The sequence below is a fragment of the Odocoileus virginianus genome, chromosome 11 (assembly GCF_023699985.2).
Source record: "Odocoileus virginianus isolate 20LAN1187 ecotype Illinois chromosome 11, Ovbor_1.2, whole genome shotgun sequence".
Classification (NCBI taxonomy): Eukaryota; Metazoa; Chordata; class Mammalia; order Artiodactyla; family Cervidae; genus Odocoileus; species Odocoileus virginianus.
This window is the reverse complement of record NC_069684.1, coordinates 9,883,333-9,910,491: the sequence shown is the minus strand read 5'-3', so window position 1 is coordinate 9,910,491 and position 27,159 is coordinate 9,883,333. Positions and strand designations below refer to the sequence as shown.

The 27,159-nt window shown below is 39.4% G+C and overlaps 1 protein-coding gene across 3 annotated transcripts in view; it reads right to left on the bottom strand.

Moving 5' to 3' along the window:
* RPS6KC1 (ribosomal protein S6 kinase C1) overlaps window positions 1-22,722 on the bottom strand; it is a 203,638-nt gene extending 180,916 nt beyond the window's left edge. For 2 of the 3 annotated variants that reach the window (XM_070473922.1, XM_070473924.1), the window contains exons 1-2: window positions 22,488-22,721; window positions 5,836-5,871 (exon numbers count right to left, since the gene is read on the bottom strand). In XM_070473922.1, the coding sequence (XP_070330023.1) occupies window positions 5,836-5,871; window positions 22,488-22,592 (141 nt within the window). In that variant the 5' untranslated portion in view covers window positions 22,593-22,721. Of the gene's footprint in view, window positions 1-5,835; window positions 5,872-22,487 lie in introns of all 3 variants that reach the window. The other variant, XM_070473923.1, reaches the window with a different exon arrangement.
* Between the last annotated feature and the right edge of the window lie 4,437 nt (window positions 22,723-27,159).

Genomic DNA, 27,159 nt, shown 5'->3' with positions numbered 1-27,159 from the left:
GTCTGAAATCAACTAATAATATTTGCTTTAAAAATATAAAGCAGCAATTCTCCCCCCAACTGTTTTGGTTTTTAAATTTCATTTTAAGAAAGCACTCTTTTCTTCATATTAGGAAAATAGTCAAACTAGTACAAAAAAGGTCTACACTACACAAAATGTCACTTAACCTCTTCAAACATTAGTTACAGCTGCCCTGGAAATGAGTTAGATGTCAAAATATATATTCATCTCAAAAATAGCATGTTTACAAACACAAAATAATTTAAACAAATTTAAACATAAAGAACGTACTCAGCACTTGCTTTAAAGGATAAATAATCTGAAAAATACTAAAGAAGAAATAGCTTTGTAGCAAGTAATTAACCTAAACTTTTGCATTTCATAAAATCTCAGTTAAGACAGTAATAAGATTTCTGGAGGCAAGGTAAATCCTGATCAGAATACCACTAAAATTAGGATATTTCAAAAAACAAAATAACAATCATTTAGATTATATAACACATAAAAGTAAGTTACCTTCAATAGTTTAAATTATTGTCTAAACTTATTCAAATTAAAAGAAAAAAAACACTTAATAAAGAAAAAGAATTTAACACACGGTCTTAACACTGATCCAGACCTCATTCTCTATAGGGTAAAACTGAGTTTTAATTCCATTACCTAGTATACTGGAGCCTTTACTTCTGAAAAATCTAATTATCTAACTTCTAACAAACTCAATAGTGTAATACTAATAAGCAAACATTAGGCCAAACAGGTAACCAAGTGTGATTTAAGAGACCTGTCAAAAACTCCACTTACTGCATATAAGAAATTCTTTGCAAAATTCTGTCATGCTATCAAAAATTCTATTATGATTACTAAACGTCATATAAGAAATTCTTTGCAAAATTCTGTCATGCTATGAAAAATTCCATTATGATTACAAAATGTCATATAAGAAATTGTTGACAAAATTGTCATGCTATCAAAAATTCCATTATGATCACTAAATGTGCTGCTTTTAAAATAAGAGACTTGCTTTTAACCCTAGGAGACTAGTCAGACAATATGAATTAATTTAAACAAACTGCTTGCTCCTGATCTTTCCTTTTGTTCATTTGCATGTGTGTGTGCTCAGTCACTCAGTTGTGTCCAGCTCTTTGTGACCCCATGGACTGTAGCCTGCCAGGCTCTTCAGCCCATGGAGTTTTTCAGGCAAGAGTACTGGAGTAGGTTACCATTTCCTCCTCCAGGGGATCTTCCCAACCCAGGGATCAAACCCACATCTCCTGCGTCTCCTGCACTGGCAGGCAGATTCTTTACCACTGAGCCACCTGGGAAGCCCTTTTTATTCATCTACTCAACAACGAAAATAGTCAACAAAGCAAATATTTTCATAAGCATACTTTATGCTAGGCACAGTGTTGGCACAAAGGACGAAGAAATAAGAAACAGTCCCTCCTTTAAAGAGTTCTCTGTCAAATTAAGAAGAATAAGCCAACACAGTAACTATATCACAAGATAGATTTATACCGCGTAATAAATGCTGCAAAGGGCAGCCCAAGGGTATCCTGGAAGGAGCACCCACACAGTGTCGACCTAGGTGGGCACACTGAAGGGAAGTAACGGCCGGAAAACCAACAACAAGAGGCGGGGAGAAATCATCAGGAAGGAGGCGTTAAAAGGAGAGTCAAAGGCCAAATACAGTTACTAAAATTTTGGCTTTTACAACTGGATAAGTGGCGGTGCTATATTCCCGAAGGTGAAGAGCCAAGGCGAAAAAAGCTGTGATGAGACAAGAATGAAGCTCAACTTTAGATATATTTTATTTAGGTGCATGTGAGGCTAACTCTAATTGAAGATATCCAACAGACAGGTCAGGAGTTCCAGAGCAAGAACTACTAAACAAGCTGTAGTCGCTGGGGAGTCATCGGAAGAGACGCGGAAATAACTCAGAAAAGATTTCTCAGCGTTTGCTACGAGATGAGAAGTCTACACGGCTGAGCGATGGGGGTCAGCCAGAAGTGAAGAGGGGGCCAAGGACAAAGTCCGTACTGAAGGAGCTCAGCTGCGCCGTGAGACAAGACGTCTGGAAGGAGAGATCTCACGTGAGACGGAAATGAACCAGACAAACGCAGACAGCAGAGCGACAGTCCCAGCAGAAGACAGTGAGGAGCCGAGAGAGTCAGACCAACACTTGAAAAGTGAAAGGCCTCGGGGCACTGAGGTTGCAAGTGATTTTCTAATTTTCATACTTTGCTTCCCTGCATTTTCTAATCTTGATGCATTAACATAATTCTGGTCCTGGGAACATAATGCTATTTCATATTTTTTAAATACATCAAATTATGGTGGTACCACATCTGCCAAGGGCTTAAGGGCGAAATGGGTAGTGGGCTTCTGACAAAAACCTTACATGAGGGAAGCACAATCCTTAAAGCTATTATAAATTAGACATGAGAGCTATTCAAAAGACCACAGTTCATGGAAACAATTAAATCTGTAGATAAAATTTGTATTCCAGTTAGGGTCATTGTCAAATAAAGTCAGGGTAACTTAAGGGGCAAAAGTTAATAATTTAATCACAATAATGATAATACCATGGCATATAAACCAGCAGATAGTCTTTCAGAGCAAAAATTAGGAAATCTGTGTTTCTTCATTATGTCCTAATTTATTCATTCACATATTCACTCACATATTCTCAACTATAGAAGTGAAATACAAGAGCAAATAAAAACCCTCAAAAAATGCAGGAAACCAAAGCATCTCCAAAATGTCACAGGTCACTGCCTCCTTTTCTTCTTACTCCTTTTAAGCTTGGACATTTCTAAAAATCTTCAAAATGGAAAAGTAAACAAAAGCACACCTCCACTATATCAGCAAGTATTGATGTCTATAACTGAACTATACAAAGTGCCAAAAGATACATGCAAAAATGATATTTTCTCTAATAATCAATTCTTTCCTATTAGGAAAAAAAAGTTATAATAACACATTACTCTATTGATAATCAACTCTGTAGAAATATCCTATTCATTAAAGCTACCTCTCCATAAAACTTCTCAATTAAATACTCCTCAATTAAAAATTCAGTGACAATCATAACAGACTACAAAGAAAAGGTTAATTTTCATTAAAAACATTTCCTTAGATATTTTTTACATAAAATGAATGCTTTCTATACAGATAATTTCTCTTAATACCAAAAAAACTTTAGGTCTTTTACAAAATCACTCAATTAACATTCTCCTTTTTACTTTCATATAATATTTAAAACTCGCTGGATCAAATTTTCCTACAATATCACCACCATACTATCTGCTTATGAATTTTCTTTCCTCCCCTTTTGAAGAGACTTTTCTTTCCCTTGACACATTTCCAAATGTCCGCAAATAGTTTTTCTAAAACTGTGTTATTTATGAAATGACTTAATAGTGAGAGACTTCTGATAACGATACACAGAAAGTTGTTTTGGTTCTCCTTTCCCAGATTTCCCCAGTGAAATATAGAGACGCAGAGCTATAGGTTACTTCTTTTTTTAAAGGTGGGGAGGGGAGGGCACATCTCTACCTCATTCTTTACGTTCTACAAGCGTGCATGCTCTAGAGAACCTACTGAACAACAGGTCACATTAACTGTTGTTGTCCCCACTTCAGAGTGACCCATGCTGCTCTTCATAAATGAAAATTAAGAGGGAATTTTTAAAAGATAAAAAGAAAAACCATCCTGGATAATTTTAAATTATTTACTCTATGCAAGTATTTTGGCCTACTTAGGAAGAAAACATAACTATCTGGTAGCATGTGCCAAGGTGTCTGCGTATGAGTGAGAAAAAGAGCTAAATCTCCCCAATCTTCTAAGGATAGCATATTATTAGTCCTATATTTGATTAGATAAACAGTACATCTACTGATCTTCAATAGCCCTGGTGAAGCATAAGTAAATCCTAAGTGAATCAGTTAACAGAGAAAGAAAGTGAAAAGAAAGGAAATGGAAACAAACTCTATGTAGTAAATTCCTTTCCTAAGTAAGAATTTCAATATTTAAATGAAACAATACATGGGAAGCTAAAAACTGTTGTTATAACTTCAAGGTTATTCTATCCTTCAAGAAGTCAGCTAGACAGAAGACATTCTTTTTAAGATTTTATACCATTTTTAACAAAGGACCATGCAATCATCTAACTAAAGCACACTTACAAGAGTTTCTGATGAATGGTTCACCAACAGTTGTTATTATAAAAGAGTTTTCCCCAAAAAAGGATTAAGGAAATGGCAGAGAGTATGTTCATGGATAGGTTGGCTCAGGATTCTCCCTGGAAAAGGGGAACATCAAGCTACAAACTACAGCACAGAAATCAGACAATGTATTCAAAGGAAACAACCCATTTTCAATTCTAACAGAGATTTAAATTTTCAGAAGTAGAATAGCCTGATATAGACTACTTTTTTTTTTTTTTGGTATTGACTATTAATTCAACAGAATTAACAGAATTCTAAGGAATAGTTCATACTAATGAACTGACACTTAAATAGAAAGAGTACTTTCTTAATCAAAGGTACAAGTTATTTCAAAGCCATTTTGAAAAGATATAGATATATATAAACATAGACTTAGCCTTTTCTTCCAAAATAACAATATTTTCTTCCTGGCTATCAGAGGGGCAGGAAGTGAGGTATCTTAAAACCCTTAAGGAAAACAGTATGGAATCTTTTTAAAATGTGTCTTTTATCAAATTTTTTTTAACTCTTTTTAACAACAGGACAAAAACAAGTATCAGATTAGATATAGCAAGAAACAGTAATACATAAAAGTTAAAATATCATCAAAACATGTTCAAACCAACCAGAACCAATCAATTTAAATTTATGAATCAAGTCAGGTATGTTTAGTAAGAAGGAAGAGGGGCTTGTGGTTAAATAGATATATAGCCCAGCTGAAGACATTAAAATACAATTAGAAAAAAAAATCTTGCAGAATAAAGACTTAACAAATTACAACATCTGTCTTAAACACTTTAGTAGAAAGAAAAAATATATATATATAGACTATATATATCCTTCTAGTCCTACTGTAAATAAGCAAGGACCAAAATGAAAGTAAACTTTAAAATGTTAAAAGAAGTAAACTCCTCAGTTAGGATTCCTAAAGGTATACACAAGGACAAAGTAATTACAAACAGAGAATTCCACAGTTCTAAGCAAAACTACAACAAGCTGGTATCATTTTAAAAAGAGGGAATTAGTCTGCAAAAGAACTAACTACAAAATTCTAAAAAGAAGCAATTTCCCAAGATGTCAACATGCCAACTCAATATAAAAATGGAAGTAGAGAAGGAGGTCAGGAGGGAAGGGATATATGTATATGCATGGCTGATTCATGTTGTACAGCAGAGACTAACACAACACTAAAACAACTATATGCCGATAAAAAAAATGGAAGCACAGACAAACCCATAATTTATTATGCTCTTTAAAATTAATACAGGTTACCAAATACTCTCTTTTTTTATTTTTTTTCTTTACCATACAGGCATCATAATTTTCAAATCAATAGGGGCCCTTAACTAGGACTGAAATCTTATGAGTGGCAATTATCAGAAAAGTTATCATGTTATTAAATGGAACTATAATTCCTGAAATTTTTATTTATATAACTTAACACCTACTGAAACTTAACATGTACTCAATAGGTCTGAAATAAGATATTTCAGTTACTGTTCAGTGAACTGAAGACAATTTCCAAACATACAATGACTGACATAAAAATAACTGCTTCCTCAATGAAGCATTTAATTAAATTTTTGTCAAAATGCATAAAATAAAATTTTCATATGGATAAACATGTTACCTCCTGGACATCCTCTGGATTTCTTCGTGAAACAACCTAAAACAAAGAAAACACAGAAATATCTAATCATTATCAAAACTATTTTACACCAGGATGATTACTTTCAACAGCATTTGTATGAAAAATTCAATTTGCTTAAAGAAATATATCATTTTCACAGAACTCAATTAAATAACTTCACTATTTGAAACACATACTAAAAAATTGAAACAAAAAGACAACTAAAATAAAGTCCATATACTAATATTCATGTACTATTACATTCCCAAGAGGATGCTTCATCCTTTTACTCGACATAATTCTAACAGCTTATCTATCTCCCTTTCCTGTCTACATATAAATCAGAAGCATAAAAAGGCAGCTGCATCTCAGCAAAGTATACAAAGGGATAGTACTGTATTATTTCTTTTTTTTTATTTTTCATTTTTTCTGTATTATTTCTTACACCCATATATAAATCTGCAATTAGCTCAATAAAGATTTTACATTAAAAAAAAAGAAACAAACAAACAGCCACAATGCTCAGATATACTAATATCTGTTGGAAGTAATCACTGGCCTCCTAATGGTGGAACAAAAGTAACCTATTAAAAAAAAAAGTATACATACCCCTCAAATAATAATCCTATCATTATTGCCTGAGCAGGGAGGGTGGGGGTTGGATTCTTTCAGACTTCTCGAATGACAAAAGCCAAAAAGTCTAACACCGTTTACAAAGAATTCCTCACAAAGTGCACAAAAAGCAGGCTGGGCGCCCAAATCATCAAGCGCATTGCAGAGTGGGGAAAGTCTCATATTAGATACATAACACCCTCCATGCAAATGTGAAAGTCATAAACCTGACGCTACAATATGTATTCTGCAGAGACAAACAAAAAAATACATCAAACACATTAAAATGGTGCCTGCGGATGAGAGGAAGAAAAGTCTTTGATGACAGGTAACAATACTATAACTGGAGATTGTGATCAACTCAACACTGCTCCTAAGGTCCAAAACAAAAACAATACGTATACTGGAGTCACACAAACTTGGGTTCAAACTACAGTTCCTCCCTCACAGGCGTGATGGCCTCTATAGATGAGGATAATACTCCCTGTCTGGCCTGGCTGTAGTAGACAGCGAATATGGAGACACCAGGACTCCATGATTTAAGTTATCTTTCTCTTACTAGAGAATTTAAGTACCTTGAAAGATCCCACACAACAATTCCAAAAGAAAAGGTTTCCAATTTCTTGCCACTCTACCCTCCAACTTTCAGTATATAAAATTTGCTGAAATCTCTTAGCCATTTTCATTAAGAACAATGCAGTCCAACAGTACTTCCTCTGATGATGGAAGGAAATATCCCCTATTGCCACTGTTTAACACAGTAGCCCCTGGCCACATGCACACGTGGCTCCTGAGCGCTGGAAATAAGGCCATGGCAACTGAAGGACTAAATTTTTAATTTTATTTCATTTCAGTTCAGTTCAGTCACTCAGCCATGTTCGACTCTGCAATCCCATGAACCACAGCACGCCAAAAAGTAGCCACATCAAACAACAGAGATTTACAGTAAGGTTAGAACAGGTAACTAACAACAATGTATTATTCAAAAACTGGATTTTAACTATTACTTTCAAACTCCACCCCCTAAAAAACATCCACCCTTCCAAAAGCATGGTATTTCACATAATTAAATGATTTAATTTTGCTTCCTATAGATATAAATTTGCCTCCTAAATATATAAGAACATATTTTTATAAAATGTGCAGAAGTTAGATAATCAATCCATTAATATCCACCCACCAAAAATAAATCATATGATCACTGGCAATAAGATTTATGTACCTTACTATTTTAAATAATACTTTAACACATGCAGATGATCTTTTTGGGACAAAAGAAATTATTTTCCTGCTTGGTGTATGTAGTAGAAGTATCACATTTTAGATTTTCCTCAGGTAAGCTGTTCCTGGAAATCAAATATATGTGTACTGCATCATCAAAAATATATTAGCCATTCCCTAAGAACAACCACAATTTAAAAACAATTTCATCAGAAATAGCCAATCTGGGGCTTCCCTGGCGGCTCAGTGGTGAAGAATCCACCTGCCAATGCAGGAGACCCGGGTTCAGTCGCTGACCCGAGAAGGTCCACATGCCACAGAGCAAATAAGCCCACACCACAACCACGGAGCCCACACTCTGGACCCCATGCTCCACAACAGAAGCCGACCCTGCTCTCTACAACTAGAGAAAAGCCCACACAGCAGTGAAGACCCAGCACAGCCGAAAGGGAAAGAAATGACCAACCCGGGACTTCCCTTGTGGCCCAGTGGCTAAGACTCCTCACCCAACGCAAGGGGCCCTAGTCTGATCCCTGGTCAAGGGAACTAGATCCCACATGCCGCAACTAAAAGACCCACATGTCTCAACTAAGACCTGGGGCGGCCAAGTAAATAAATCAAAATTTTAAAAAAAGAAAGAACCAATCTGATTATGACTCCTCATCCACACTCTTCGTCGGCTCAGAGATTTCTGCTATGTGGCTACGATGGCAAGCAAAAGAAAGTCCCTGCCTTCACACCTGCCAGAGCTTGCAGTCTGGGGCAGACTGTAGTTGCTGAGCATCAGGTTAAGAATGGCTTCACCTTCAATGTTTTCATGGTAAGTCACTCGTAGTTATTATAGAAAAGCAAAACAAGTACTCAAACTACCTAACTGCAGGTCTTTCATTTTAAGCTCTCAAAAAGAACTTCTCCTCATCCCCACATACTTGCCATATGAAGGGGGTAAGTCTACTCAGGCAGAGTTTAGACAATCAGGTCAAAAGTTACTTCCTGAGCATTAACCATCCTTTTCCCAAACAGCATAAAAAAAGCTAGTGAACAGCATGTCCAGTAAGGAGAGAGCTATAGTTGCTTGATTCTTTTTCCTCGTTGCTTCTTTTGCTTCTCTTTCGGAGGTTTTTCTTCCTCCTTCTATCCTCAACATTCTGTAAGCACTCCAAGAATCGATCCTAACTCTGCTTCTTAGCCTACCTTTTAGTATTAAGAAAGTCCATATCTGTGTTAATACTGTTCAAGGCACTGTACTAGGCAAGTGGGAGGGAAAAACAACCTTGACTTCGTACATTTACATTTGCACAGCATTTTATATCAATCTTTCATTTAATTCCTTCAACAACCTATGAATTATGAGGAAGTGATTATTACAAGTCCCCCTTTAATCCCACAAGGAAACAAGGTCCAGAAACTTGTATAATGTCACATGGCTATTTACCTTCAGATTTGGAATTAGAACTCAGATTTTCTGATTCTTGATTCAGTTGTCTTTCCACTGTAGTCTACTGCAAAGGTCCCCAACCTTTTTGGCACCAAGGACCGGTTTTGTTAAAGACAATTTTTCTAGAGACGGGGGTGGGGTCTGGGGACGACTTAAAAGCATTACACTTACTGCACACTTTATTTCTATTATTATTACACCAGCTCCACCCTTCGATCATCAGGCATTAGATCCTGCTCTACTGCATCCCTCAATTTACCTGCAGTATTTTCAGGAATAACTTTACTTAACTCCACAACATCCTTCACCATTAGGTTTTATTTACTCTTACTCATGCAACAAATATCAGTGCCTACTCTGTTGATAAGCTGGGTACCATAGCAGTGAATACACTGGGTCTGATTCCTACATAACATTATAAAAATATAATCACTTGCTAAATACATTACCGAGTTCAACCACTTGGTACCCCACTATAAGGATTCAGTATTCCCATGTGTGCAAACTCACTTAAATGAGTTAATAATGTGTCCCCTGAAGTGAAAACCAAACAACACAATGAGTTGGAATAACATAGTGGTGGTGGTTTAGTTGCTAAACAGTGTCCAACTCTTGAGATCCCATGTACTATATAGTCTGCCAGCCTTCGCTGTCCATGGGATTCTCCAGGCGAGAATACTGGAGTGGGTTGCCATTCCCTTCTACAGAGAATCTTGCTGACGCAGAAATCGAACCCAGGTCTCCTGCATTGCAGGCAGATTCTTTACTGACTGAGCTATGAGGGAAGCCCCCTTATGGAATAACATGAGTTGAGCCCACACGTCCTTTAATAGTAACTCTTTCTAACTACGTAATTCTCTTCATCAGGACTACAAAACTGACAAAAATAAATAAATAAAAATATCAGAAATCTGAGTGAAAAAAATATGATCATACTGAAAATGAACAAAATTGAAACCTCAGATCCAGATTTCTATAACTTTTAACGTTATGTTAGCAATTATCTAAATAAGCAGTCAATTCCAAAACAAAAGTACTATAAATCCAGGGACTTGCCTGGTGGTACAGTGGTAAGAATCTGCCTGCCAATGCCAGGAACATGGGTTCGATCCCTTGTCCCAGGAGATTCCACGTATGTGGAATGGAGCAACTAAGCCCATGCACCACAGTACTGAGCCAAGTGCCCTAGAGCCCAACAGCCTCAACTGCTGAGCGGGCATGGTGCAGCTACTACAGCCCGCACGCCTAGAGCCTGTGCCCCAAGAAAAGAGAAGCCAGTGCAACGAGAAACCTGGGCACTGCCACAGAGGAGCCCCCGCTCACCACAGCTGGAGAAAGCCCGCTCACAGCAACAAAGACCCAGTGCGGCCAAAAGTGAGCAACTAAATAATATTTTTAAAAATACTGTAAATTCACCCTGGTGTAGATTGCTAAGATTCAAGTAATTCTTTTTCTGGGTGAATTTCAATATTTTGTTATAAAATTCCACAAAAGTTGGAATTCAAAGCAGTGATTTCTTTCATTTAAAGTTCATAAATTTCCATGGCAAGCATAGACTATCACCGGCTCAGTAAGTACTATAGATATCATGAAGAGCCTTTTGCTACAGAGAATTCTATCACCAAGTCATCTTGAAAATTATTATCTAAAGCAGTGCTTGATAAACTGTGCTGCATGAATACAGATATTCTTTAAAATCACCAATTTTAAAGGGCTTAATGATCAATTCAGTTTAGTTTAAAAAAAATTATTTTTTTCTTACAGCAGAATGTCTCAAGGCCTCAAGGCCTCTCAAGGCTTCTCAACATTATTATAGCCTAGTAAATTTCTGAAAGGAAAACAAACAGTATTTCCCAAGGTTGTTTATCCACCCAACTATTTACGCAACACCTATTACTGATAAAATTTGGAACACAACTGGGAAATGCTACTGCAACATTTGCAGTCCATTTGCCTCAGTTAATGCCAACAGCAAGTTCTGAATTTAGGGAAACAAGGGTTCACAGTAAAGGTTAACTATCTCTTACTATGCTAAGAAATTAAACATTTTATTACATTGAATCAACACAACAATCTTGCCTGGTAAGACGAGATAACCAAGGCCCAGGGGAATACATTAGTGTTTAGTATTAATCGTATTCATCAGTAACACACAGGACCAGGTCTCACAACACTCTGGTTCTAAGCAAAGTGCTCTTGCCAGCACATAACTAAATCGACCCTCCTAGAGATTGAAATTCCAAGTAACAGCCCTAATGCCAGTTTAGTTCCGTCGCTCAGTCGTGTCTGACTCTTTGCGACCCCATGGACTGCAACACGCCAGGCATCCCTGTCCATCACCAACTCCCAGAGCTTACTCAAACTCATGTCCATCGAAGCCATGATGCCATCCAACCACCTCATCCTCTGTAGTCCCCTTCTCTTTCCCAGCATCAGGGTCTTTTCCAATGTATCCAAGTAACAGTCCTAATGACAGTTAGGCAAACCAATTTTGTCCTTTACAAAGAAACGCGATTAAACCAAAAAACAGAAGCACTTTAGCAGATCAGAAGGAACGAAGAAGAGAGTTTGAATACTGGCTCTATCAGCAGCTGTAAACAGCTTTCTTGCCAGTTCTGTGATAAACCGAAGAAAAGCAAACTTAAAATGAGCTCTCTTGTCTATCTTTAAAAAAAAAGAAGGAATGCTGCTGCTTGGCTTAGATAAGGCCTATAACAAACAACAAATCATACTGTCCTTAGGTCCTCTAAATTCTTCCCAGTGATAACTTCTTTTATCTACTTCTTACCAAGTTATTACCTAGTTTCCTTAGGGAGCTTTCCTGGTAGCTCAGCTGATAAAGAATCTGCCTGAAGTGAAGAAGACTCCGGTTCAATCCCTGGGTTGGTAAGATATCCCCAGAGAAGGAAATGGCAACCCACTCCAGTATTCTTGCCTGGAAACTCCTAGGGGCAGAGGAGCCTTTCGGGCTACAGTCACAAGAGTCAGACACAACTTAGTGAATAGCTTCCTTAATAGTCAAAGTCAAAAGCACTCTTATCAAATTATCATAATAATGATTTGAAATCAATCTCTTAACTCAAATACACAAAAGAAAAAGAACTGTCTTCTTCATAAGATTAAGAGATAGCTACTGGGCAGATGGTGACTGCAGCCAAGAAATTAAAAGACACTTACTCCTTGGAAGGAAAGTTATGACCAACCTAGATAGCATATTAAAAAGCAGAGACATTACTTTGCCAACAAAGGTCCGTCTGGTCAAGGCTATGGTTTTTCCAGTGGTCATGTATGGATGTGAGAATTGGACTGTGAAGAAAGCTGAGTGCCAAAAAATTGATGCTTTTGAACTACAGTGTTGGAGAAGACTCTTGAGAGTCCCTTGGACTGCAAGGAGATCCAACCAGTCCATCCTGAAGGAGATAAGTCCTGGGTGTTCATTGGAAGGACTGATGTTGAAGCTGAAACACCAATACTTTGGCCACCTCATGAGAAGAGTTGACTCATTGGAAAACACCCTGATGCTGGGAGGGATTGGGGGCAGGAGGAGAAGGGGACGACAGAGGATGAGATGGCTGGATGGCATCACCGACCCGATGGGCATGAGTCTGAGTAAACTCCGGGAGTTTGTGATGGACAGGGAGGCCTGGCATGCTGCGATTCATGGGGTCGCAAAGAGTCGGACATGACTTAGCGACTGAACTGAACTGGAAAACAAAACTACAAAATTTATTCAATCTAACCATTATAGTTCCTACCAAAAATGATCAAAAAATAAGTCCTTTTGGAAACAAACAGAAATCATAATATGATTTATAATCATATAATCATGATTTATAATCATATAATCATGATTTATATCACAAATTTAAACATAAATTTTAAAAAGCTACTTTTATGAGCAATTTATAATAATCAGGCCTTCTGATGGCCACTTCACTATCAGTATTCAGCTGCTAGTTCAGGGCAGAAGCAGAGGTAAGAGGATAAAATATTAACAAAAGTAACATATTTTTTAAAAAACCGTCACGACACAAATAATCAAACCCAATAACAAACAGAGACATGCCCCACACATTTTATTTCTCAAAGATATGACTTTCCAAATGTAGAAGAGAAAAAAATAAGGTATATAAAAATGTAAGGCTACACTATACTGAACATTTTTCATTGTGGTGATTAGGCAAACCAAATGGAACATCCATCAGTGTAATGCATGCAATCCTGACTTTCAGACATTTGACTTTCATAAAATCCATTCATATAAGCATACTGACATCTTTAAACTACATTTCATACAGACATTTGACTTTCATAAAATCCATTCATATAAGCATACTGACATCTTTAAACTACATTTCATACACACACACACACACACACCCCCTCTGGCAAGAAGAACAGCGACCTCAAAGCGCGCAGCTCACACAGACAAGCATCCCCTTACCGATCTCAGCCTCCCTCCCCCTCCATCACCTGCATCTCAGCTCCTCTCCCTCTTTTCCCTGCAGAGCTGCAGGTGCCACTGGTTGGCAAGGATACCTGGGTTGGTTAATCACTTGCCAGCCAGGTAGTCAGGACCCAAGAGACAGCACCTGCACAAACTATAATTGGATATTTTACAATATTTTTTTTAGTACTCTGAAAAGAGAGAACTCCCATTAAGATATATAAGTCAGTGGGGAAAATTTTAGACATTCAACTTTCTAGTAATTGCTTATGACAGTAATATGTTGAAAGTAAGAAATATTTTCTACATTATTAAAATCCCAAAATCTATAGGAGATAAAGAAACTAACAGCAAGTCACTTTTGTATACTCAGTAAATGCTTCCTAAAGTTACTTTTCTCACTTCAAATTGTTCCAATTATTATAGCACTACTCTAAGGTGAACTATTTTCCAATCAAAGTTCAAGGAAAATAAAAATCCGTAACATTAGTTAACATAGGGACTTCCTAGGCAGTCTAGCAGTTAAGACTTCGCCTTCCAACACAGGGGATGCAAGTGTGATCCGTGGGCCCGGGAGCTAAGACACCACATGCTTCACAGACAAAAGACCAAAACATAAAACAGGAGCAAAAATGTAACAAACTCAATAAAGACTAAAAACTGGTCCACATCCAAAAAAAAAATCTTAAAAAAAAAATTAGAGCAGCAAGTTACCTTGGTATACTCAATAAATGTTTTGCTGAAGTTGCCTTTCTCACTTCAAATTCTACCAATTATTACAATACTATTGCTGTTTTTTAGTTGTGAAGTTGCATCCAACTCTTTTGCTTCCCCATGGACTGAAGTCCGCCAGGCTCCTCTGTCCGTTGGATTTCCCAGACAAGAATACTAGATTGAGTTGCCATTATCTTCTACAGGGGATCTTCCCAATCCAGGGATAGAACCTGGGTTCGATCTCCTGCATTGGCAGGTGGATTTTTTACCACTGAGACACCAGGGAAACAACTATCTTCCAATCAAAATTCAAAGAAAGTAAAAATTCTTAATGTTAAAGTTAATGTACTGATTTCCTGGAGGTCTAGTGGCTAGGACTCCGCATTTTGAATGCAGGGGGCACAGGTTCAATCCCTGGTCGGGGAACTGATATCTGCAAACCCTGAGGTGAAACCCAAAAAAAAGTTAATGTAGAAATCTTTAACATTAAAATGTTAATATCTGAGCATATAAGTTGTCAATAAACAAGATGAAAACAGGAATGGTTTGCATTTTTTAAAACCTGGTGTCAACAGAGAGATTTTATTAGATACAGCACTAAAAGCCCATTTTTCCTCCATAAAAGAAAACCATGATAACCTAGACTTCACCGGAATTAAAATTTCTTACTTTGTGAAAGACATTGTTAAAAGAATGAAAAGATATGCTACATACTGGGAGGAAACGCTTGCAAACTACGTATCTGACAAAAAACTTACATTCAAAAAGAACTATCAAAACTCAACAGTAAGAAAACAAATCCACTGAAAAAACTGGGCAAAAGACGATCTCAACAGGTTAAATACTCTGTGATTCTCTTTATAAAAGGCCCTCAAAAGGACGAAAGCAGAGAGGCAGAGAGCAGAACAGCAGCTGCCAGGGACTAAGAGGTGGGAGAAGAGTGTAAAACAGCGAAAGCAGAGGCAGCTTCTGAGGCTGATGGGGGCTGTTCTGCTTGCTGATTATGACAGACTATATGTGAATCCATTCATGTGTAAAGATCCATAAAATCACACAACGAAATATCAAGTATACTGTATGCTAATTTAAAAGATAACAGAAAGGAAAACACTGCCTCTTTCCAGCCTTCTCTCAAGTCCCTACTATATACAGGCTCTGTGTTAGGCACCAAAAATACGTTAAAAAGACAGTTTGCCCTCAGAAGAAGCAAACAAGTACAATAGTAAAGGCTTTAATGGAGGGATATATTAGATTGGTGAAAAAGTAATTGCGGTTTCTGACGGTGAATCTTAAATCATTATAACTAGGCTCAAAAACATCTTTGTTAATCAAAATAGGAACCATTATAATCAACACATTTCTGCCAATGAGAAATAAGTTGATTCCCTTAGCATAAAAATCTGTGCTTCGAGATTCCATGAACTCTTGGAAAGCATTTTCTGCCTCCTGCTGGTTGCAAAAGCATTTTCCCTGTAAAAAGTTGTCAAGACAAATGGATAAGGAAGCTATGGTACATATACACAATGGAATACTACTCAGCCATTAAAAAGAATTCATTTGAATCAGTTCTAATGAGATGGATGAAACTGGAGCCCATTATACAGAGTGAAGTAAACCATAAAGATAAATACCAATACAGTATACTAATGCATATATATGGAATTTAAAAAGATGCTAACAATAACCCTATATGCAAAACAGAAAAAGACACAGATGTACAGAACAGACTTTGGGGACTCTGTGGGAGAAAGCGAAGGTGGGATGATCTGAGAGAACAGCATTGAAACAAGTATACTATCAAGGGTGAAACAGATCACCAGCCCAGGTTGGATGCATGAGACAGGTGCTCAGGGCTGGTGCACTGGGAAGACCCAGAGGGATGGGGTGGAGAGGGAGGCGGGAGGGGGGATCGGGATGGGGAACACATGTAAATCCATGGCTGATTCATGTCAATGTATGGCAAAAACCACTACAATACTGTAAAGTAATTAGCCTCCAACTAATAAAAATAAATGGAAAAAAAAAAGTTGTCAAGATGTTTGAACAAGTCGTAGTCATTTGGCAACGGTCAGGTGAATATGGAGGATGAGGCAAACCTTTGTAGCCCAAATCATTCAACTTTTGAAATGTTGGTTGTGCAACATGCAGTTGGTCATCGAACTGGGCCCATCTGGTTGACTAATGCCGGCAGCAGGCGCTGCAGTTTTTGGTCCATCTCATCCATTTGCTGAGCATACTTCTCAGATGTAACGGTTTGGCCAGGATTCAGAAAGCTGTAGTGGATCAGAATGGCAGCAGACCACCAATCAATGACCATGACCCTTTTGCTGGTGCACGTTTGGCTTTGGGAAGTGCTTTGGAGCTTCTCCTCGGTCCACCCACTGAGCTGGTCATCTCCAGCTGTTATATAAAATCCACTTTTCATTGCACGTCACAGTCCGACTGAGAAATCGTTAATTGACATTTCATAGACTAAGCAAAGACAACACTTCAAAATGACTATATTTTTAAATTTTTGGTCAGCTCATGAGGCACCCACTTATTGAGTTGTTCACCTTTGCAATTTGCTTAAAATGCCAAACCACCACAGAATGGTCAGCGCTGAGCTGTTCAGCAACTTCTCGTGTAGTCGTAAGAGGATCAGCTTTGAGGATTGCTCTCCGTTGGTCATTGTCAACTTCTGATGGCCAGGCACTATGCTCCTTGTCTTCAAAGCTCTCATCTTTGCAAAACTTCTTGAACCACCACTGCACTGTATGTTCATTAGCAGTTCCTGGGCCAAATGCATTGTTGATCTTGTGAGTTGTCTCTGCTGCTTTACTACCCATTTTGAACTCAAATGAGAAAGTCATTAGAATGTGCTTTTTGTCTAACATCATTTCCCTAGTCTAGAACCAATATACAATAAACAGAAAGCTCAGACAGTAAAGAATCTGCCTGCAATGCAGAAGACCTGGGTTCGATCCCTGGGTCAGAAAGATCCCCTGGAGAAAGGAATGGCAATCCACTCCAGTAATCTTGCCTGGAAAATCTCATGGACAGAGGAGCCTGGTGGTCTGTTCACAAAGAGCTGAACATGACTGAGCAACTAACTTCACTTTCACTAAGTCATTAACAAGAAAACATAAAGCAAGAAAAGGGCATTAAAATGATCTATCACATAACCACATTTATTTAAGAATGTATTCCAATATCAAACAGCAAAGTTCAACAATGCAAACCATAATTACTTTTGCACCAACCTAATAAACACAGAGTTCTCCATTTAAGAAAGCCTTCCTGTAGAACACAGGGCAGGAGACGTCACTTGAGATAGCAGCGATTGCCAAGACAGAATGGAAGCACATTCCAGGCTGAGAAAACCACATCTAACAGAGAGGCAAGGAAGCACGCTTCCCAGTGATAAAGAATTTGCCTGCCAATGCAGGAGACACAGGAGACGCAGATGCGTGTTCGATCTCTGGGTTGGGAAGATCTGGAGGAGAAAATGGCAACCCACTCCAGTATTCTTGCCTGGAAAATCCCACGGACAGAGGAGCCTGGTTGGCTACAGCCCACAGGATCGCAAAGAGTCAGATACGGCAGAGCGCGCACGCATGCCCACGGCACACACAGGAAAAACTCAGTGTACCAACATACTTAGGAAACTACAGATAATTATCTTTCCAAGCACAAGCATCCCATACAACAATGTGGTCAGGAATTGGGAGCAGGTTCCCTCCAAGCAATACAATAGTGCTTGAATTTGAAGCTTTGGAAGAGGCAATTTTCAGATTCAAGTCGAGTACTTCTATTCATTTCCTGTTCCCCTTTGTTCACAACATCCTAATCACGGTAGTATATTTGCATCTATCACTTTTGCAAACTACAGTGTACCCACAGCCTCTAATAAAGTGTATTTAGGAACTCAGCACAGCGCTGGGATTAAAAAGCACTCTGACTGGTAGACTACCAGGGTTCAAATCTAAACTCCACCATTTGTCATGTGACCCTAGGCAAGTTATTTAACATGGAGGTGCTTCAATTTCCTCACGTGAGAATGTGAGAATAATAGTTACACCTACTCATGGCACTGCCATGAAAAATGTGCTAATTTATACAACGTGCTTAGAATAGCGCTTGACTTACTCTAAGCACCACAGAAGTGTGCGCTATTAATACTCAGCAAATGCTATGTAAAATACTTATGTGTTCTGATAGTTCGAAAACAAACCCAAATTATGTGCAAGATCTGCACACCAAAAACTGGAAAATATCGCTCAAATTAAAGAGCTAAATAAATGGAACATTTGTGTTCATGGATTAGAAGATTTAATATTATTTAAACTGATCTACATTCTCAACGTGCGTGCATGTGTGCTCAGTCGCTTCAGTTATGTCCAACTCTTTGGAACCTTATGGACTGTAGCCCTCCAGACTCCTTTGTCCATGGGATTCTCCAGGCAAGAATACTGGAGTGGGTTGCTAAGCCCTCCTCCAGGGGATCTTCCTGACCCAGGGATCAAACCTGCACATCCTTTGGCTCTTGCATTGCAAATGAATTCTTATAAAACTGAGCCACCAGCGACCAGGAAAGCCCCACATTCTCCATGTAATTCCAGTCAAAATCTGAGTAGGCATGTTTGCAGTTTAACAAGCTGATTCCAAAGTTTTTCTAAAAATGCAAACAATCTAAAATAACCAACATAAGTTTGAGAAAGAAAGAGGACTAAGACTATCAGATGTCATCTTAGTATAAAGGTATAAAAAGGCTGTGTGCTATCAAAAGAAATAAAAGCCCACATTCACTGACACTTGTATATAAATTTTCATAGTAGCTGTACTAATAATAGCCAAAAACTGGAAACAACTGAAATATCCATCAAGCCAAATGTGGATGGATTAACCTAGCATAACCATACACGGGAATGTGCGTGCGTGCTCACTCACTCCAGTCATGTCCGACTCTTTGCGACCCTACGGACTATAGCCTGTCCGGCTCCTCGGTCCATGGGGTTCTCCAGGCAAGAATACTGGAGTGGGTTGCCATGCCCTCCTCTGAAGGATCTTCCCGACCCAGGGATCAAATCCACGCCTCCTGCTCTCCTGCACGGCAGGTGGATTCTTCACCACTGAGCCACCAGGGGAGCCCACGAGGGGATACTGGGCAGCAAAAAAGGAGAATAAAAACGCACAGTAAAGACGGATCTCAAATAACCATGCTGAGTTAAAGAAGTCAGATCCCTCCTCCACAAAAAAGCGCAGGACAACAACGGAAAGCTAACCCGCGGCTGCCGAGGGACAGGGCTGGGGAGGGGGGGCTGCCTGCCCGCGGCTGCCGAGGGACAGGGCTGGGGAGAGGGGGCTGCCTGCAAAGGAGCATGAGGGAACTCCTGCAGTGACGACTGGGGCGGTGGTGGTTACACAATACAGACACGTGTCAGAACTCGTCCAACTGCACACTTAAGATCGGTGAACCTGACTGCATATAAATTATGCCTCAATAGAAACGAAGTCACAAGGCAGCACTGTCTTTCAAAAATAGAAACGTAAGATTTTCTTTGCATATTCATGAAAGAATACAGGCAAGAATTACTATTTACTTAATACAGTTAAGAAATCTATATTACCTTATCCAAATTTTGTAAACTTAGCATGATGAAACAACCAAAAACACTATGTGAATGGTTCTTTTACATCTGCGTCTCCTTTAACTAAACAATCAATGGAAATCTACAAAAGAACTTTCTAATGCTGAACAGAAGTACTTATTCAAGATGAAAAGTAATAAGCAACACAGGATTTAACTAGGAAATCCGTTAGCAAGCTTGTAACTGGCCATAAGGTTATCTAAGCCTGCCAGCTTTCAGAGAACTGGGGGGAAAAAAAAAGTATAAAGGAGATTTAAGAACATGAAACAGCTCTTACGCTACCCGAAACTTAGCAACGGTAATTCCCATGATTCTAATTCTATTCTTAAATAAAGAACCTTGCAAGAATCAAGAATACAGAGATTGTTCCTTAATGGTATAACTCAGTCAGTAATAGGGAACATAAACAGGACACTTTTATCTCACAAAGTTCTCTCAGGGGAGCACTACTTACCTGATAAATTCTCCTGAGGTAAGATGTTTTTCTCTTTAAGTCTCAAAAAATAACAAATATTTTACTTATATTTTATACTATTAAGCAGTTATTTTTTAGGTATATCTCTTTATTAATCCTCAATCTTTAAAATCAGAAAATAAAATCTGTACCATAAGCAATAAATGAGGACAAAAATATTTACAAGGAGAAAAAAAGACAGTGTAAGCAATTTCCAGTTAAATAACTACAGAGATAACTAATATGCATATTACACGGATCTGGTTAGAACAGGCAATGTGCTACTTTATCTTCTAATTAATGTTGTCATATGTTAGTTTACAGCTTTAAAAAAGATATTTAAGATCTCAATTAGATTAATCATTCCTTTTGTAAAGTAAGACTACAAGTAATAATCACATTCAGTTTCTTTCAAGTTCTACACACATTCACACATTCCTTCTACCTGCAATGCCCTTTCCACTTTTCCCACCCATTTAGATTCCTCCCATCTCTCACCACCTATCTTAATTGGTACATGTTCCCTGATCCCTTGAGCTAGAAACTCTGTATTCTGAAACCCCACAGCTCTTTTCTGTAGTCTTTTATGACATTTAACACCTTCTACCTTGCACTCTACTTCAAGTACAGTAAACTATAAGTATCCTTGAAAAGAAGGCCCACACTTTATTCTGCCTTGTAACCCTCAGAGATCATAGTACCTGAAACTAAACATTTAGTAAATGTGCTACCTAAAACACAGAGGAAAACAATAATTTTTAGGCACTCTGTGCCCCACAATGCCTTGGGAGATACAAAAGGAAACAAATGCCAATGATAGTGACCTGCTCTAAATCTGAGAGACACAGACAAGCAAACAGATTAATACAATATATTATAACTGTGATAAGTGTTATAATAGGAGAGGAACAGGGTGCTCTGAGGGGGAACATTAGAGTTAGGGCATTAAGTATGTTGAAAATTGTTCTGATTTCACAAACTATGTTAGGAAACCAAGTCTAGGTTTCTGAAGGGCCAAAAGAAGCTTTCAAGGGGGCTATAGTAAGAGCACCCTTAATCTTGAAATTTTTTCTTAAGCTGAAACTAACACTCTACCTATATAACAACTTTACATGCAAACAGAGAGTAACAATTTTCTCTGTATTCTTGGTACAACCCTCTGCAATAACCAGGCCTGGTCTTACTACATTTACACAAATTTGCCCATCCTATACTTTTACACTTGTCTGAATTGTGCACCAATTCCAAAAAGCATATGCCATTCCCATGCCCCAAACTCTGCAGATCTAAATTTATTTAACCTTTAAGGTTCTTTTCAAGGCCCACTTCCTGATCTGTCACCCAAGAGTACTACATCCCCCAAACATATACTGTAATATTACTACTCTCTGTACCTCTCTTTTTTAACAATTAATGATGAGGAAGACACAATGATGAGGACACATTAATGATGAGGAGGAAGACACAAACTCTAAAACTCAACGAAAGAGCAATGAAACATGAACAAAGTGGGTACTAAAAACTGTATCAATCAGTCGATATAAAGGAGCCTCACAACTTTCAAATGCGCTCTCAAGACAACTCACACAAGACACCCTTAGCAGAATTTCTCATGTCTCCTACGGAAAACCACGAAAAATTCAGAGGCGAAAAGACACAAGCAGTTACAGAGGTCCTAGGATGGTGGCCCTACCACTGACATACTTCCCAAGGGTTTATCTGCTTCTGTGCAACCCAGAAGGAAGGGAAGAAATACCCTCTATTACGTAAGTCAAATAGTACATCAATTTAACACTTTTTTTTTTTTTTAAACCTGCATTATCCCTAAGAGACAAGCAAAACAGCTTCTGCATATTTCAGCCTCGGAAGAGAAAGTCCAAGTGGGATGGGGCTGAGTCATCTATTAAAAATCATCAACGTTTGCCCCACCCTGGAATGGGGACACTATTGAGACCATTTCCAGCGCGGTCCGGGACTCCCCACGCTCTGCCCCTACCGCATCCTTTTTCAAGTCCCCACCTAGGGCGCCTGTCCCGGCATTAGGCGCAACCTGGCATCCGGCATCCCCACACCAGGGTCCACGCCTGTCTCTCGTCCCTGATCAGACTCCGACCCCCGCCCGGCAACTGCACTCACCCGGGCGGTAACCTTATACACCGTGTAGCCCCTCGGGTGTCGCTGGGGCTCCGTAACAGTGTAGAATCGGGCCAGATCGGCACCCCGCTCGCGGGGAGAGGTCATCCTCCCGCCGCCTCTGCCGCCGCCGCCTGCCGGGGATCATCAGTGCAACCCGGCGCCGCCGCGGTTCCCTGAAGCAGCGGCCAGGCGGCGAGGGGGCGGTGGCTCATAGGCGGCGCCTCCGCCCCTGGGCTCTGCTTCCGGGGTCGCGGAAAAGCTTCCGGGTCAGGCCCGGGCTCCAATCCTTGGAGGGAGACTCCACGTTAGACCCGGACCCCCATCCCGGCCTGAGCCCGGCAAGTGAGCGAGGATCAGGCAATGGCACCGCCAGCGACGAGATGGAGGGATACCCTAGCCTAGTATCTTCTTTCCTTTCTTATTGGCGGCCCTTTGGTTTAAATACCCACAACCCCTGAACTCTTCTTTCAAGACAAACTCGGTCCATTTGTGCACCTGTGTTTAGACCACCACAAAGAGAAAGTGAAGTCGCTCATTCGTGTCCGACTCTTCGCGACCCCATGGACTGTAACCTACCAGGTTCCTCTGTCCATGGGATTTTCCAGGCAAGAGCACTGGAGTGGGTAGCCATTTCCTTCTCCAGGTCATCCAACCCAGGGATTGAACCCAGGTTTCCCACATTGCAGGCAGACGCTTTACCATCTGAATCACCAGGGAAGCCACAAAGTGAAAGTCGCTCAGTGTCCTGATTTTGCGACCGCAAGGACTGTACAGTCCATGGAATTCTCCAGGCCAGCATACTGGAGTGGGTAGGCTTTCCCTTCTCCACGGGATCTTCCCAACCCAGGGATCGAACCCAGGTCTCCTACTTTGCAGGCAGATTCTTCACCAGCTGAGCCACAGCAAGCCCCCCAAATTTAAAAAAAAAAAAAAAAAAGTTGCCTGTCTTAAGAGTTTTATAAGGATTAAGCTTCAACCCACTGCAGTGCGCTCACTGACAGTACACCCTGAGGGGAATTCAAACTAGGGGAAATTAATACGCATTCCCTGCTTTGAGTATACTAACCCTTAGGTAGTTAAGTTGCATATCTAAGGGAAAATTTCATAGATATCGTGGTCTGGGCGTGGGTTGAAAAGGAGTTTCCAGGCATGAGACAGTGAGAGGGAAAGTAAAGTTTATTAGAGTGGGAGATGCTGTTAGAATAGCGGGCCTGCTCAAGGGAAAACCGAGGTTTAATGGGGGTCCTTAGTCCACTTTTATACCCAGGGTACAAGCAGTGGGATGGGGGTCTTGCAGTCATTTACTGATTGGATGAGGCATGTATACTGGGTGGGGAAAGAGTAGGGCAAATACCTTTTCTCTATGGGATAGGAGGGGAGATAAGTTATACTGTTCCATTAATAAGTAGTATATATATAATGTACACAGTATGTAGTATATAATATATACTGTTCCATACGGGAGGGAAGGATGATAAGGGTCTGGTTTTTCTGTTCCTGCATTCCAAGACCCTCCTTGGTTTTATCTGCTCTTTCATCCTTGGGTCACCACAGTCCTCCCTCTATTTTTAGGGCCGATTCTTTGGCCTCTTTTGATACCCTGCTTATGTCTAACTACCTACCTATTTCACTTCTTAGGCACTTGGGAACCCAGTCTCAAAGGAAAACGGGCGATGATCACTCTGGCTTCTTCAAGCTGTACAGAGGTGCTCTGGGTTCCCTTCGCCTGCTCTCTGTCAGGGTGCATTTACAGAGGGAGATGAAAGTCCATGAAGTGATAAGGCAGCTTGTTTCAGCATTGTCTGGGTGTTGGCCAGGGAACATTCTTGTCATACTACCACTTGGAGATTTGTTGTATTCTAGAAGAAACAAACTTAATGAGAAAGTTAAAGGTACGTGACCCAAAGAGTAATAGAAGTAGAAAAGCTGCTGAAGAGCTCGCCAGGAGAATCAGGACTAGACATTGGTTCGTGACATTAGTGCTTCTCTAGGTATGAGAAGATGCAAGAATTTGGGCTCATAAAATCTTTACCTGAAAACATCTGACCATCTGAAGGCCAGTTCTTCTGGGTTTTTCCCGAGCACAGAGTGCCTTATTTCTGATCTCCACCCTGAACTCCTTTCAGGGGATGTTGAAGGTCAGCAGCTTGCAGTGGTCATGATGTAATCTTTGTAGAGGCAGCTGGCAAGTGCCAACTTCCAGTCAGCAGGGTCCCTTCATAGCCACATATTTGACCATGCTTTGGGGGCATTTCATGGCCATTGTGTCCCGTGGTGCTGGGAAGGCTCATTCCCAGGTCTAATGAAGATTCCATTGACAGTCCACTCAGTGTGCTGTTACTGGACCAGGCCTTGCGAGTAGCAAAAGTCTCTGGACCATACCTGTCTTACTAGCCTCTTGGTCCAGGAAAATATTCCCTCTTGTTGCTTCTTCCTATATCTAGAGTTACATTATTACAATCATTGATCTCATATGGAACTGCATATCAGCATTTTATCACAGGCTCAGTCACACATTTGGTAATATAAGAAACAATCTTCTGAAACAAGTGACATAGAAAATAATATAGCTATAGCTAGCAGTTATTAGTAAGGTCATATGTCAGTCAGATAGGATCATATAAGTCACTGTGAAATAATATATTCACTTAGCCAAAGTAACAAAGAAGATTTCAAAGGTAAACATAGATCACTTCAGAGGTAAAGAAACTTAAAATCCGTTATCAGAGGCAGTTCAACATCTCAAGAAAACTTGTATTTATGCACAAAACTCTTTCCTTGGAGTGCACTTTCCATCAAACCTTCTTAACACTTTCTGTACCCATTACTTTGTTCTCTCATCCTGAAACAGCCACCTGTAAGTCAGACTTACTTCCTTTTCCCTTCATAAAATGTAATTTCATTCCTCATACCTTCTTTACTGAAAACACACATCGTACTTTCCTTAAGCAACCAAGAACTGACCTTTATATTAGCATTCTACAGATTGGTGAACATAAATACCAGTGACAATTTCCAAAAAAATTCTAGAGAACATCTCAGGATGGCATCAAACATTATTCATTAATAGTCCAAAATCTCTAGTTTCTCTGTAAGAGGAAATTAGTGTTCAGTAATGAATGTTTCAGAATCTTATTTTATTTGGAAATGATCTAGGTATTCAATAAATCAGTCACTTAGTTTACACAGCCCGAGAAATTCAGGTTACAAAAATCTAGAGGGACTGTTTTAGAGAGACATTTCTAAAGTATAATGATTCTTAATAGTTTATCTAAAAGCTCCTATCTCATTACATTTTTTTTTGAAGTTTCTTCACTTGAGGTACTTTCCTTGCTGACAAACTTGTAACAGATATAACAATATAACAAAAAAAAAAACTATTTAACTTATAATAACCCTAGGCACAATGAAAATATGCTTCATGTTAATGACTCTTAGACATGTCTATATTAGGTTAGCAAACAAACATTAATATTAGATATTTAATATTGACTATTTCCCAGTTCACGTGAATCTGAAATTCATTTAGGTTAATTTCTCTTGTATTTAGAAATTGTCTGATTTGTAAGCACTTACTTTTCTTTAGGCCAATTAAGTTAGAACTCATTTACAGCTTCAGCAATATTAAAAAAAAAAAAAAAGACACACACTGAGACATACATAAATCCAGACAGACAGACAGACAGACAGAGATCTCATAGTTTGCTTCTTGAGATTTAAAATGTCTCTTTGACCCTTCCCCCTTTTTTTCTTTGCTCGAAGTTCCAATTTGCCCAAGGCTGAGGTCTCAGGCAAATGGGCTGTGTATTTCAAGGACATGAAAGGATTAACCTCAAGCTTTTCCCTAGGCAGGCCTTTTAACAAGCTAGTTGTTTTTAACTGCATATGCAAAAAGAACTGGTTTTGCAGTTTCCAAGAAAAAAAATTCATTTTAACCAGTTTTCTCCAGAGTCTAAAGAATATCATGGCCATCCTGTGTCAAAAAGTCATCTTTCCTTTCTGTAGTCATAGTTTTATAGCTAAAATATAGACCAAATAGTGCTCAAATTGACTCTGATATCAGGGGCAGATCAGCTGATGAAAATCTTGGATTGTCCCTTTGGTGAGAAGTGAGGTCTTTGTCCCATCAGAAGAATCTGAAGGGCTAAGGGAATTTGCAGGAGTGGGGAAGCGTGGTCCTTCCCCACCCTGAGAAACAGGAGTAGTTAGAAGGGAATTCTTTAGGATGTTCTGGAGTGGGGGAAATCTGGTTCCCTTTCCACCTGAGAGAGGAGAAGGCAATGGCAACCCACTCCAGTGTTCTTGCCTGGAGAATCCCAGGGACAGGGGAGCCTAGTGAGCTGCCATCTATGGGGTCGCACAGAATCGGACACGACTGAAGCTACTTAGGAGCAGCCACTTGAGAGATAAGCGTAGTTAGAAGGGAATACTTTAGAATGTTAGGAGAGTTTTTGATTCTTCAGTCTTTTGAATATAGGAGAAAGACCTGGACAAAAGGGAACCTCAGAATCCTTTCCTAGAGGTCATGTGGATATGAAAGGTTGAGTAGGGGTTGTCTAGGAAATCTGATGGAGAGAGACAGAGGGGGCAGGAGATAGGGAGGCAACAGAAAGACACATGCAGCCTGAGCCCCTCAAGTTCGGATTCTGACAGAGGGCCATGAAAGCAACAT